The 14,592-nt window shown below is 45.6% G+C and overlaps 1 protein-coding gene across 1 annotated transcript in view; it reads right to left on the bottom strand.

The window, feature by feature from the left end:
- The window catches only part of SNX29 (sorting nexin 29), a 589,817-nt gene that overhangs the window by 560,547 nt on the left and 14,678 nt on the right, over positions 1-14,592 (bottom strand). The window contains exons 2-3 of the mRNA XM_004373263.3: positions 4,651-4,715; positions 2,083-2,135 (exon numbers count right to left, since the gene is read on the bottom strand). Coding sequence (XP_004373320.2) covers positions 2,083-2,135; positions 4,651-4,715 — 118 coding nt within the window. The remainder of the gene's footprint in view (positions 1-2,082; positions 2,136-4,650; positions 4,716-14,592) is intronic.

Here is a 14,592-nt window from a genome sequence, read left to right as displayed (position 1 = left end):
CCCCACACACACACCCCCCACACACACACACACCACGATTCAGCAGATCTAGGGTGGGATGTGGAATCTGCATTATTAATTAAGCATCCCAGGTGACTGCCGTAAGCAGACGCTGGATTACAACAGAGGAAACCCTGTGCTGACCAATGCCAGGCCCCACTGTAGGCCCACGAGGAGAAATGAATCAATCAGTTCAGTGATCTAATGTCACCAATTTATACTGACGGCCTGAAGTGTGACTAGCACAACATGTTTGTGTAAAACACTGAGCAGTGAAAAATGAGGACGCAGCCCTCCTGCCCTCAAGCTCGTAAGACGCGTGGTAGTGCAGACACGTAAACACTTGGCTAAGGTAGGATGCCACGTGTGCACTCACCCAGGCACATCAGTGAAAAAGACAGCAAAAATCCTGTCCTCACAGATCCACATTCTAGTGATGAGACAGATAACAGACAAAATAAATGAGCACAGTGGATAATCTGTTAGGTGGTGATAAGTGTTAAGGGCAAAATTAAGCAAAAAAGGGATAGGGAGGGTCAGGGAGGGGAGTACAACAGAGTCGGGGGGTACTTGCCCCCGGGCGTAAGTCCAAGGGGGTGCCAGAGGCTGCTCCGAATGACGTTCCGAGGGGCCACAAATATGAAAGTCGCCTGACTAAGGCAGCTGGACAGGAGGGGGGAAGGCATTTCTGCTGACAGGTGGCCACTATCAACATCTATTCACCTTGAAGTCAGCAGGAGGGGAGCAAGCAATTTAGAGACTGCCCCTAGGCACTCAAATTCCCCCCTCAATTTAGAGATTGCCCCTAGGCGCTCTAGTGGAGAGGAGGCTCACAATTCAGAGATTTCCCCTGGGTACTAGTTAACATCCCCCCAAGTCCCCGGAGTACAATTAAAATTCATGCCAGTTTCAAATGACCCCAGAGCTATTAAAATTTAGCTCTGCCTGCTTTGCTAATGGCTGTCAAAGTCTTAGACCACAGAAAAACAAGGGGATAAAAGGACAGAGAAGGGAATAATTGACTCTGCTGGGTGCTGGGGTGAGTGGGTGGGGAACGTGAAATGTATCCAGGATGAATGACTGCTGAGCAAGTAAGTTCCCTTCCTATCTCTTCCCTTCCCTTCCCCAGCGGGAATGTTCCCCCTGTCACACCACTGGCTGCAGAGCATGAATCAGATCTGACTGCTTCACAAAGCCTTTCCAGAAAGAATCTGGACGCCTCTGTGTCTCTTACCTTTGCCAAAATATTGGCTTCTCCTTCCAGTCAATGTTATAAACTTATTCAATTATGTCAGCCTTCCTTGGGTCATGAACGTCAATGGTAACACTTTTTTTTTTTTTTAATTATAAAAGGAATACATATTCACAATAAAAAATATGGAAAATACTAGAAAGTATAAAGATTCCCAATATTCTTATCCCCAACACTAGCTCTGTTCACATTCTGGTGTGTTTCTTGCCAGTGTTTTTGTTTACTATTATTATTTTTTAATCTACCTTGTTGTTGTTTAACATAGTTAGGATCACTCTAAGGACTCCTGGTGGCACGGTGGTTAAGTGCTCAGCTGCTAACCAAAAGGTCAGCAGTTCCAACCTACCAGCTACTCTGTGGGAGAAAGATGTGGCAGTCTGCCTCCCTAAAGATTACTGCCTTGGAAACCCTATGGGGCAGTTCTACCTGTCCTATAGGGTTGCTATGAGTCAGAAATGACTCAACTGCAATGTATTTGGGTTTTTCTGGGTTTTTAATATAATATTCCAGCCTATTGATACACCATACTTTCTTAACCATTTCTCCACTGTGGGGCATTTAGGTTTCCAAGTTTTCACGATTATAAACTACCCTGAAAACAACTTTATGCAGAAAGGTATTTCAGGCGGTTCCCTCACAACAGATTCCTAGAAGCAGAACGACGAGAACCTAGAAATACCTGAGACGAGCAGGCACTGCACAGATGGTCTACAGAGCACCCAAATCTACTCGCTGCACCCCTTAGCTGCAGAGGCAGAGTACAGAAGCGGGTCTACCTCTCTCCACCTTTGGGTCTTGAGGGTAAATGGATTGAGAAGCAATCTATTTACCTGCTATCGGAATCTGAGGCGATCTCCTTTCTCCCTCCAAAGCGGATCTGGCACTGCACAGAAAAAGAAGTCACTGAGATCAGCTGTTGAGATGGGACATTCAAACTGTCACAAAGCAGCCCCCATGAGCCTTCAGGGTCAGGAGGAGGACAAAGGACCAGAGACATCAGGTGCCGAGTCAGGGCGTCCCTGAACCCGGGGTGTCAGCACAAAACTTAGACGTGGACACCCCAGCCTTCCAACCACCACTTAAAGGAAACTCTTATCTCCCACTTGTTACAGAAGCGCAGCTCGTGAAAAAACAGTGCTAAGAGGAAAACAAGCCACACAGCCTTCTGCAAATGATCTAGGAAGCTTCTCATATGTGTCGGCAGCTGACTGTCTCTAACACAGAGCTCTCAACAGGAGATAATTAAAACTTCCACAAATCTGTGGTGATGGTTCCCTCTGACGAAGCCCAAAGTTGTTACGACTGTCTTTAAAATTACGACAGCATAAATTACTTCAGACAAGTCACTCGGTTGTGCTAAACAACGATTCACCCAGGATGGGTAATAAAGAGAGCAAACTAGTTCTCTCTTTTAAAGGTGTCGAATCTCCACAGTGAGCAGCTGGCTGGCAATATTCCTGAACTTGTTATCAAAAAATATATATATGAAATTTTAAATAATATATTTGTCAAAGTTTGTGGACTTGTACATTAAAATTGGTGTGGTTTATTCTATGTAAATCATACCTCAGTAAAGCTGACTTTTTAAAAGCATATACAACACTTTCACCACCCCCTGCCAAAAAATGTGAGCTCCAGACAAAGGCTCTAATTCATTTCTGTTTAACTGCTACATTTAAAGTGGTTCAACTTGCCTCCTTACCTTTTTGTCATATTTTCCATTCCTGGATTAAAGAAAGAAGAAACTATGAAGACTCATAAAAAGTCCCTGGGTGACACAAATGGTTAAGTGCTTGTCTACTAGCCAAAAGGTTGGTGGTTCAAACCCACCCAGAGATGTCTCAGGAGACAGACCTGGCAGTCTGCTTCCGAAAGGTCACAGCCTTGAAAACCTTATGGAGCAGTTCTACTCTGTATACATGGGGTCACCATGAGTCGGAATCAACTCTATGGCAACAAGCAACAACACCACCAAACTAAAATAATAATAATAATAATGTGGGCTCCATATTTACTATAGACCAGGCACTGGCCAGGCCATTACCAGTCCAAAAAAGCAGGTGCCATCTGTTGAGTCGATTTTGACTCATGGTGACCCCACGTATGTCAGAATAGAACTATGCTCTATAGGGTTTTCAATGACTGATTTTTTTTTTTGGAAGTAGATCACCAGGCCTTTGTTCTAAGGCACCTCTGGGTGGACTCAAACTGTCAACGTTTTGGTTAGCAGCTGAGCACTTTAACAGTCTGCACCACCCAGGGACTGTGGCCAGGCCTTGACCTACTTAAGTAAAGGCAATTCCCTCCTCAAGAGCCCTATGGAGACAAGTGACCCGGATTACAGAGGGGAAGAGGGACACTCAGAGATTAGAAGAGTTGGCCCAGCACACACAGCTGGGAAGAGATTAAACTGGCATTCGACCCCAGCTATGCCTGAGCCCAAAGCCTGTGGCCTTTCCACTCTACCATAGCACCTCAAGACCTGGGCAAGTGCTAAATTCTCTGGGCTCACTGCAACACCTAATACACACCTCTGTTAAAGTACTTATCTCCCTATATTATAATTACATGCATATAACTGTCAGTGGCTCCTTCTAAAAAGTCAGCTCCTAGAATTACCAGGTTTGCCTCTAGCTCTGCCACTTCCTAACGAGGAAGCCTTGAGCCACTTATGAAACCTCTCTGAGCTCTAGTTTCTTCATCTGTAAAACAGAAATAACTACAGTAGCTACCTGATGGATGGCTGCAGGGATTAAATGTCAAGCACTTACCAGAGAGCCTGGCACAGAGTGAGCGTGTGACAAATGACAGCGAACAGTAGCATGTGTGTTTGCATGCCCGGGACTGGTACATGAAGGCAAGAAGACTGAGTAAAGCCTCATGTCAAAGCTGGCTTCCAAGCCCAGCCAGAAGCCAGCATCAGCAGTAGCATCAACCAAACCTAGCAGAGCTCACCTGGATGGTCCACACAGCTCATACCAGCAGCAGACTATCCTGGGCCTGCCACACGCCTCCTGTCTCTGTTCTTGTGCTCGTGGGGTCCTAACTCTAAACTACCACCTCAGCACCTTTAAAAGGCACCTAGAGTTGGCCTGAAACATGACTGCTTAGAAATCAGACCTTGAAACCCACATCAACACCCTTCTCAAAGGGACATCACTAAAGTGTGGGGTCCTTCGGGGCTTTGGAAACTCAGGACACAGAACTCCTCCATCCCTACCTCTGATTGCCTTCTTGGCTCTATAGTTTCCTGGGGAAAATTGTTGGCCTCACTATTCCAATACACAAAGTTGGGGAGGGGGTAAAAATGGTTGCCTTCCTGCCATACAGAAATGATGTTTACATTAATGATCTGACACTACTACTGACCCAAAGTCAAATGTGAGCTTTCCTCTTACCTGTTTTACTGCATCCAGCAGTCGCTCCAGCAAAAATTGTCTTTTCATATCATTGTTCTGTAATCCTAAAATGCAATAAGGCTTAATTAGTTTTGTTTGACATCAGCCTTCTATTAAGACTCTCTGACATTATATTATATGGTTGTCCCCAATTAGGATCAAACCCCTCTTTAACAAAATCAGTAACGTAACAAGACTAAGACCGAAAAACCAAACCAGTTGCCATCAAACTGGAATCGACTCATGGCAACCCCATGTGTCTCACAGCAGAACTGTGCTTCGTGGGGTTTTCAACAGCTGGAAGTAAATTGCCAGGCCTTTCTTCCAAGGCACTTCTGGGTAGACTTGAACCTCCAACCTTTCGGTTAGCAGTTGAGCACGTTAATCGTTTAGAACACCCACGGACTCCAAAATAACAAGACTAGGTACAAATAATCTGCATCATTACAATGAAATCTGCCCATGTGCCTATTAACACATCACAAGAAAACAGCTAAACTAATTTTCCTCAAATTTTAAGAATGTGTCTGGAATGGTCTAACCCAGGGTTTCTCAATCTTAGACTTTAACATTTTGGGCCAAGTAATTCTTTGTAGTTGGGGTCTATCCGGTGAAGTGTAGGATGTTCAGCAGCATCCCTGGCCTCTATTCATGCGATACCATTAGCACACACACACCCCTGGGTTGTAACAACAAATTAGTGCCAAATGTCCCCGGGGGAGCAAAACTTTCCCTAGTGGAGAACCAGCTGTTATGGATTGAATTGTATCCCCCAGAAATATGTGCTGTAAATCCTAACCTCCATGCCTGTGGTTATAATCCCATTTGAGAATGGGTTGTCTTGTTATGGTAATGAGGCAAGATTAGTGTAGGGTGTGTTTTGAATCAAACTCTTATAAGATGTAAGAGGGGCAGATTAAGTAAGCAGAGATGGGGGAAGAGAGATGCCAAGCCACATGAAGATCGCCCAGGAGCAGAAGCTCAGAAGAGACAAGGACTTGCCTCTAGAACCCACAGTAAGAGAAAGCCTTTCCCTAGAGCCAGCACCCTGATTTCAGACTTCTAAACTCCTAAACTGTGAGAAAATAAATTTTTGTTTGTTAAAGCCATCAACTTCTGGTATTTCTGTAATAGCAGCACTAGATAACTCAGACACCAGCAGTCTAACTTAAAATATAGGTTTCCTCGTACAGCAGTCAGAGGAGCCCTGGTGGCGCCGTGGTTAAGTATTCAGCTGCTAACCAAAAAGGTCAGTTGTTCTAACTCACTACCACTCCATGGGAGAAAGATGTCGCAATCTGCTTCCATAAAGATTATAGCCTTGGAAACCCTATAGAGCAATTTTATTCTGTCCTGAAGGGTCACTGAGTTGGAAAAGACTCGACAGCAGTGGGGTTTTTTTGTTTGTTTTGTTTTTTGGGTTAGTACAGCAGTCACTGCTCATTGGATGACCTCACCATCATCACCAACATCCTTTTCCCATGCCACCGTATGCAACAAAAGTTGAAAAACCTAACTACTCCTTTTTTCATTCTCTCTGGCAGCTAAGGCTGACCTTAAGAAGTTCTGGCCAATGAGAAGAAAGCAGACATCCATTAGGATGTTTCCGGGAAAGTTATGCATTCCTGATAAAGGGAACAGATGTGAATGGCATCATTCCTTCCTCCATCTTTCATGCCTCAATCATAAACCATGAATCATAGGCATGAAGCCCGAGTAGAATCTTGCTACCATGAAGCAGCAATCCTAAAGGAAAGGCCAAGAGAATAGCAAAGATACCAGCCCTGAATCATGACCTGCTGAACCAACAGCAGAAGTCTCCTACCTCTCACAAAATAAATAACCCTATTTGTCCAAATCACCGTACTTTGGGCTGTTACTTGCAGCTAAAAGCACTCCCAACTGACACACGTGTTATACACCAAGCTTCCATTCAAGAGGGCCCAGTGCAAAGGTACTTCAAAGCACCAGGTAGGCAGTTGTCAGAAATACAACTGATTCTCCACAAGAAGCCAAATGACTCCCATCATGAGAGGCATGGCTATGTATTACGATGCACTAGACATAGAACAAGGAGGCCCGGTGGTGCAACAGTTAAGTGCTCAGCTGTTAACGGAAAGACTGGCAGTTCAAACCCACCCAGCGGCTCTGCAGCAAAAAGGCCTGGTGATCTGCTTCTGTAAAGATTACAGCCTAGGAAATCTATGGGGCAGTTTGACTCTACTCTGTTACATGAGGTCGTTATGAGTCTGAATCAACTTGACAACACCCAACAACAATGACACAGAGACAAGGAAACACAAACAGGGGAAGACAGACGCTACGTGAAGATATCCAAGAAACCAAGGAGCACTGGGGCGACAGAAGCTGAGACGAGGTCTTCCCCCAGAGCCGACAGAGAGAAAGACTTCCCCTACAGCCAGTGCCCTGAATTTGGACAAATAGCCTCCTGAACTGTAAGAAAATAAATTTCTGTTCTTTAACATCACCCACTTATGGTATTTGTTACAGCAGCACTAGGTAACTAAGACAGTTGCCATCATTATTTTTTCTGGAAGAGGCTTTGATAAAGGATAGCCTACCCACCACTGCCACTGGACAAGAGGCCATTATGAAGCATCATTCAGAATGCTTGCACAGACCTCACCTGCCCAAGACCCTCAAACACCTCTCTCGACACCTGTGTCCATCAACAAAACCTGCTCCTTGTTTAGCAGAGGGTTTAGTTTCTGCTCTTCTCTCCCCAGAACCAGATACCAGACCCAACAAGTCTAGCTGTCCTTGGGCAGTGTCAGTGGGAGACTTTGCAGGGCTTCCCCCTGGAAGTACCTTTGCTATTCTTTTATCATAAAAGTAATTCATGTTTATGTGGGAAAAAAATCACAATAATAATAAATCTGGAAAAAAATGTACAAAGAAAATTAAAATCTCCATCATCTCACCACTGACAGACAGTGTTTAGTGCGGGGCTTCTCAAACTTTGCTGTGCACACGAATCTCCTAGGATCTTGTTAAAATGCAGGCTCTGATTCAGAAGGTCTGAGGTGGGGCCTAAGATTCTGAATCTCTAACAAGCTCCCAGGTGATGCTGATGCTGCTGGTCCCCAGCCAACACATGAACAGCAAGGAGTTAGCTCCTAACCCTCTTTCTATGCACCATGCTCCCAGATATCTGCTGTGGCGTTTTGCTCTGCTGTTTTTCTAGATGAGGTGTCAGCGGCCTCCCCTGCCTGACTTTCTGAAGCCTCTTTTCATGGTGGGAAACAGCCTGTTCTCTAGATAGGAACAACCTGAGCCTGTGCAGGTCTCAGCCCAGAAGCTCACACTCCCTGGCTGGATCTCTCTCTGCAGGTGAGGCAATCCTGACCCCAGAAGGGGCACCTGTTGCCAACTTAGCCCTAAATGGGGCATGAGGGCAGGGGTCTCATGGGGTGTGGGAAGCACAGGTGGCCTCAGAACAACTCATCCACTGCAGGAGGTGACCAGAGAGTCCCACAGCCCTGAGCAGTGGAAGGAGGGCTGAGCGGGAAGTCACCAGGCATGAGCTCTCACCCAGTGCTGGCCATGTGACAAGGACAGTCACTTCCTTCTCTGGACACTGGTTTCTGCGTGAGCTCATACCCTCCTAGCTCTGCAGTCTGCAAACACAGGGACTCTGTGGAGTCAGACAGGCAGAAGTAATCAATGCTACTGGTCTGTCTGTCTGTCTCTCTTTTTATTGTGGTAAAATGTACATAAAAAAACATTTGCCATTTCAACCATTTTTATGTGTACAACTCAGAGACATTAATTATGTTCACCATGTTGTGTGACCACCACTGCCATGTTTCCAAGTTTCTTCATCACCCTCAACAGAAATTCAGTGTCCCTTCAGCAATCACTCCCCCTTTCACCCTCCCCCCAGCCCCTGGTAACCACTAACAAGCTTTGGTCTCTATGCATTTGGCCTATTCTAGATATTTCATAGAAGTGGGATTATGCAGTATTTGTCCTTTGGTGTCTGATTTCTTTCACTCAGCATGTCTTCACAGTTCTCCATATCGTAGCAGGTATCAGAACTTCATTTCCCTTTATACCCCCCAGAAAAAAAAAAAAAACCCATTGCTGTCGAGTCAATTCCAACTCATAGCGACCCTATAGGACAGAGTAGAACTGCCCTCTAGGGTTTCCAAGGAACAGCTGATGGAGTCAAACTGCCAACTTTCTGGTTAGCAGCTGAGCTCTTAACCGCTGAGCCACTAGGTTTCCTCGTTTCTCTTTACAGATGAATAATATTCCACTGCATGGATATAAACTGGTCTCTTTCTTATCATCTCCCAGTGACAAAGTGGAGAATATACCAACCCCTGCAGAGGCCAAGAAGAATCCTCCAGCCGCAAACACTGCAACTACCCAGAGAGCATTCCCAATGGAATGTGGTTCCAGAGAGAAGCAGGGAACCGATGCCCACCTACTGAGCCCCAATGATGGACTAAGCCATTCAATGACCGACTTATTTAATCCTTGACAAAGAAGGAAGGTAGCTCCATCCAGGAGAGAGAACTGAGGCTCTGAGAGGGAAAGACTCTTACCCAAGACTAGTCCCAAGGAAGGGGTCAAGATGGAATTCAATTCCAAGTCCACTAGCTCCTGGCTCTGCCATCTGCTAAATTCTGCATGGGTTGAACTGTGTCCCCCAAAGATACATGTTGAAGTCCTAACCCCCACTCCCTGTAAATGTGATCTTATTTGGAAATAGCATCTTTGCAGATGTAATTAGTTAACATGAGGCCATACTGGAGAAAGGTGGGCCCGAATCCAATATGACTGGCATCCTTGTGAAAACAGAAGAGACAGAGAGACCCACAGGGAAGACGGCCACGTGAAGATGGAGGCAGAGGTTGGAGCTATGCTGCTGCCATAAGCCAAGGGACAGCTGGAGCTACCAGAAGCTGGAAGAAAACAGGAAGGATCTTCTCCTAGAGCCTTTGGAGAGAGTGTGGCCCTGCCAACAATCTAAATTTGGACTTCTGGCCTCCAGAACTGTGGAAGAATAAATTTCTGTTGTTTTAAGTCGCCCACTTTGTGATCATTTGTCAGGGCAGCCACAGGAAATGAACACACCTGCTGGCCCCTCAGCCCTGTAACAGCTCTGCAGCTCCAGCCCCACTGCAGGTTCAGGAGGGCTTTCTCTGTGACACTTGAGTGACCAAACCCCAGTCTCCCGGCTTCCTTCCTTCTCCCAGGTAGTCTCCACGGAACACTGTCAATCAGATGAGCCAGAACAGGCTTCTTTTTAATTTCTTGTTAGATCACCATCAAAATGAAAAGAGAAAATGTAAAGATGCCCCAGGGAATACAAATCTGTCAGAAATACAGTCATCCCTAACTCTCTAACTCAGAAATCACAACTGCAAGCAAAAGCAATCACCTGCTTCAGAGGCATCTCTGTTGTCTATCTTTGCCTTTAATGTTTCAAATTCTCAAGATTGTACACTAATTCTTACCCCAAACCTCTAGCATTCTGCCTGGGGTCTCCACTCAAGCCAAAGCAACCTCCTGGGGAAACGGAACAGAGGTTAAGAATCGAAGAGCCTGGTTTCGAATCCTGCTCCACCAGCTATGTGATCTTGGGCGAGTTATAGAACTCTCTGCTTCAGGTTCCTCATCTGTAAAACAAGGATCAGAGAACCTGCCTCCTATGGCTATTAAATGAGTGGATGTATATCATGCATCTAGAACAATGCCTACTATATGCCAAGCACTTTATACATGTTAGCTGTTATTATTGCTTTTGTTGGCAACGCTACAGACCAGAGGCATCAAGACCTCTGGCTCTGAGAAGTATTTCCAACTGGCTCCTCTCTCTCCAAGGAGCCCTGGTGGTGCAAACGGTTAAGTGCTCAGCTGCTAACCGAAAGGTTGGGAGTTCAAACCCACCTAGCGGCTCTGCAAGAGAAAGACCTGGTGATCTGTTTCTGTAAAGACTACAGCCTAGAAAATCCTATGGGGCAGTTCCACTCTGTCAGATGGGGTCGCTATAAGTCGAAATGGACGCAACAGCGCCTAACAACCACCACCACCTTCTCTCCAGGAGTCCCTGGCTGATGTAAACAGTTAACGAGCTCGGCTGCTAACCTGGAGGTTGGAGTACACCCAGAAGTGTCTAGGAAGAAAGCCCTGGCGATTTACTTCCAAAAAATCAGTCACTGAAAACACTATGGAGCACAGTTCTACTCTGACACACATGGGGTCGCATGAGTCAGAATCAGGTCAATGGCAACTGGTACCTTTTCTCCAAGGTATGGGCAAAGCAATCCAATTCAGGCCTCTGTGTTTGGTGCCCTGGGTGGTGAAGAGGTGAAAGAGGATTCCTGGACTCTGGGGAGTGGGAAACTAGCAAGAAGCAACCTGGCATTCTACGTATTTGTTCCTTCTTTAATCCTTGCAACAGCCCTGGAGATCAAGGTAAGTACCATCCCCGTTGCACACATGAGGCAACCCGGGCTCAGAGAGGCCAGGCCACACGCACATTTCAATAGTGACACTTCACTACCTCTTGCTGCAGTGATGGAGGTAAAGTCATGGCACACATCTCTCAGCCTACGGCCAACTGTGAGATGCTTGCAGGTAGAGAGGAGAGAAGAAAAAGAAGGCAACATTCTCTGGGTACCCACCATGGCCCAGAAATTCTGTCCAAGGTCACGCAGCCAAGCAAGGGCTGAGTTGGAGGTTGAGGCCCAGGTCTCCATGACTTTTAAGCCAGTGCTCCACACCGCCAGCCATTCTGTTGGGGGACCAGAAAGGCTTACAGAAAAAGCTGGGACTTAAGCTGCACTTTAAAAAATGGGAAAGACAAGAATAGATAAATCCATAGAGACAGAACACAGACTGGTGGTTTCCACGGGCTGGGGGGAGGAGGGAATGGGGAGCAACTACATAATGGGTGTGGGGTTTCCCTTTAGGGTAATGAAAATGTTTTGGAAGTAGCTACACAGGTGGTGGCTGCACAATGTTGTGCATGGACTTAATGCCACTGCATGGTGCGCTTTAAAATGGTTAGTTGTTTTTGTTGTTGTTGTTTTTGTGGTGAAAATATACACACCAAAACACTTGCCAATTCAACAACTTCTACATCTAAAATTCAGTGACACTGATTACATTCTTCATATTGAGCAACCATTATTATTCAAACTTATTCAATCTGTATGCTGAGCAAATAATCCGAGAAACTGGACTATATGAAGAAGAACGGGCATCAGGACTAGAGGAAGACTCATTAACAACTTGCATTATGCAGATGCACAGCCTCGCCTGTTGAAAGTAAAGACTTGAAGCACTTACTGATGCAGACCAAAGACCATAGCCTTCAGTATGGATTACACCTCAACATAAAGAAAACACAAATCCTCACAACTGAACCAATTAGCAACAACATGATAAAAAGGGAAAAGATTGAAGTTGTCAAGGATTTCATTTTACTTGGGTCCACAATCAACGCCCATGGAAGCAGCAGTCAGGAAATCAAACCACGTATTGCACTGGGCAAATCTGCTGCAAAAGACCTCTTTAAAGAGTTAAAAATCAAAGGTGTCACTTTGAGGACTATCGTGCACCTGACCCAACCCATGGTATTTTCAATTGCCTCATATGCACGTGAAAGCTGGACAATGAAGAAGAAGACCAAAGAAGAATTGAAGCCTTTAAATTATGGTGTTGGCAAAGAATACTGAATATACCATGGACTGCCAGAAGAACGAACAAATCTGTCTTGGGAGAAGTATAGCCAGAACGCTCCTTAGAAGCAAGGATGGCGAGACTACATCTCACATACTTTGGACATGTTATTAGGAGGGACCAGATCCTGGAGAAGGCCATCATGCTTGGTAAAGTAGAGGGTCAGTGAAAAAGAGGAAGACCCTCAAAGAGATGGATTGACACAGTGGCTGCAATGATGGGTTCAAGCAGAACAATGATTGTGAGGATGGTGCAGGACCAGGCAGTGTTCCGTTCTGTTGTATGTAGGGTCGCTATGAGTCGGAACTGACTCGACGGCATCTAACAACATTATCATTATCCTAAAATGGTTAATTTTCTGTTATGTGAATTTCACCTCAATTTAAAAAAAATTTTTTTTTTTTAAATGGGAAGCACTGCAACAAGGAGATACTGGCCAAGAGAACATTCCAAGCCAAAGGAACAACTACAGTAGGATTCCTCTAAAGAACTGTCATCTGAACAAGACGACTCCAGATAGCACAGGGCCCCTACACTGAGTCACACAGTAGAAAAGTTACTCCCTGCTCACTTTCACACTTTGGATTATACAGAGGGAGCGTCTGTCTGAGCTAGGAGGTTCTTAACATCTACATCAGTCAGCGTCCTAACTGGAAACAGGCACACTCAAGTAAGGATAATGGCAGGAGGTTTACTTACAAAGGGACTCTTCACCAAGGAGTGGGTGGAGACAAGCAATTCTCAATCAGGGTGATTTTGCCCTCAGGGGACATGTGACAATTATGGAGTCATTCCTGGTTGTCACAACTGGGAGGTGCTACTGGCATCTAGTCGGTCGAAGCCAGGGATGCTACCAAACATCCTACAACACACAGGATACCCCACTGCAACAAAGAATGATCCAGCCCAAAACATCATTCACTAGTGCTGGGGTTGAGAAATTCTGCCCTAAACTAAGTTAAATCATCCCCATTTCACAGATGATGAAACTGAGGCCCTGAGAGGCTAAGTAACTTAAACCTCCACTTGTGCTCTGAATTCTATCTCCTCTCACCTGCTCAAGGGCATGCTTCAGTAACTGTCCCTCCTTTTCTCACATCATCAATTGTCATGGATTGAATTGTGTCCCCCACAAGATTATGTGTTCAACTTGGCTAGGCCATGATTCCCAGTACTGTGTGATTATCCACCATTTTGTCATCTGATGTGATTTTCCTATGTGTTGTAAATCCTACCTCTAAGATGTTAATGAGGCAGGACACAATCTACAAGATTAGGTTGTGTTTAAAGTCAATCTCTTTCGATATATAAGAGCAAGAAGCAAGCAGAGAGACATGGGGACCTCCTACACCAAGAACGCAGAACTAGGAGGGGAATGCATCCTTTGGACCCGAGGTCCCTGCGCTGAGAAGTTCCTAGATGAGGGGAAGATTGATGACAAGGACCTTACCCTAGAACTGACAGAGAGAGGAAGCCTTCCCCTGGAGCTGGCACCACAAATTTGGACTGCTAGGCTCCTAAACTGTGAGGAATAAATTTCTCTTTGTTAAAGCCATCCACTTGTGGTATTTCTATTATAGCAGCAGTAGATGACTAAGATATCAATTTTTCCCTCTCACAATTCCCACCCCGTATAAGTATGTCATAAGACACCTCAAATTTAATAAAAACCCTTCCTTGCTCCCACATGCCCCTCCAGCTCCAACCGCGCTTCTCTGCTCCCCCATCCAGCGCAGTTCTTCCTCCACGTGAGGTGCCAGGCCTTCATGACAGCCAGCCCTGCAATGAGTGCTGCTCCGACTCTGGCCCCAATACCCTTTGCACCCATCTCTTTCATCCTGCACTGAATTATCTATGCTGTGGCCCTAACATCCGGGAGCATAGGTGAACGCACAGTGACTTGCTGACAACACATGATATACTCAGTGAGTAAGCGAAACACTCAAGGCGCGCTGCACAACTGGGAAGAGCACAGCATTTCCACCAGACCCTGCATACACATCTGTGGTGCACGGCCTAAGATGATTTGTGTTTCTGATTTTCACTGAATAAACCTGTGCCCTCAGCATGCCCTAAGACAAGGGTCAGTAAACTGTTGCTGTAAAGGGCAGACAGTAAATATTTTCAGCCACACAGTCTGTCACAGTGCAACTACTCAACTCTGCACTACAACTTTTATAGTGCAAAAGCAGCCATAGACAATATGTAAGTGAATAAGCCTGGCTG

This window comes from Trichechus manatus, unplaced genomic scaffold (genome assembly GCF_000243295.1).
Source record: "Trichechus manatus latirostris isolate Lorelei unplaced genomic scaffold, TriManLat1.0 scaffold00024, whole genome shotgun sequence".
In the NCBI taxonomy this organism is placed as follows: Eukaryota; Metazoa; Chordata; class Mammalia; order Sirenia; family Trichechidae; genus Trichechus; species Trichechus manatus.
This window is presented reverse-complemented; position numbering and strand designations above follow the sequence as displayed.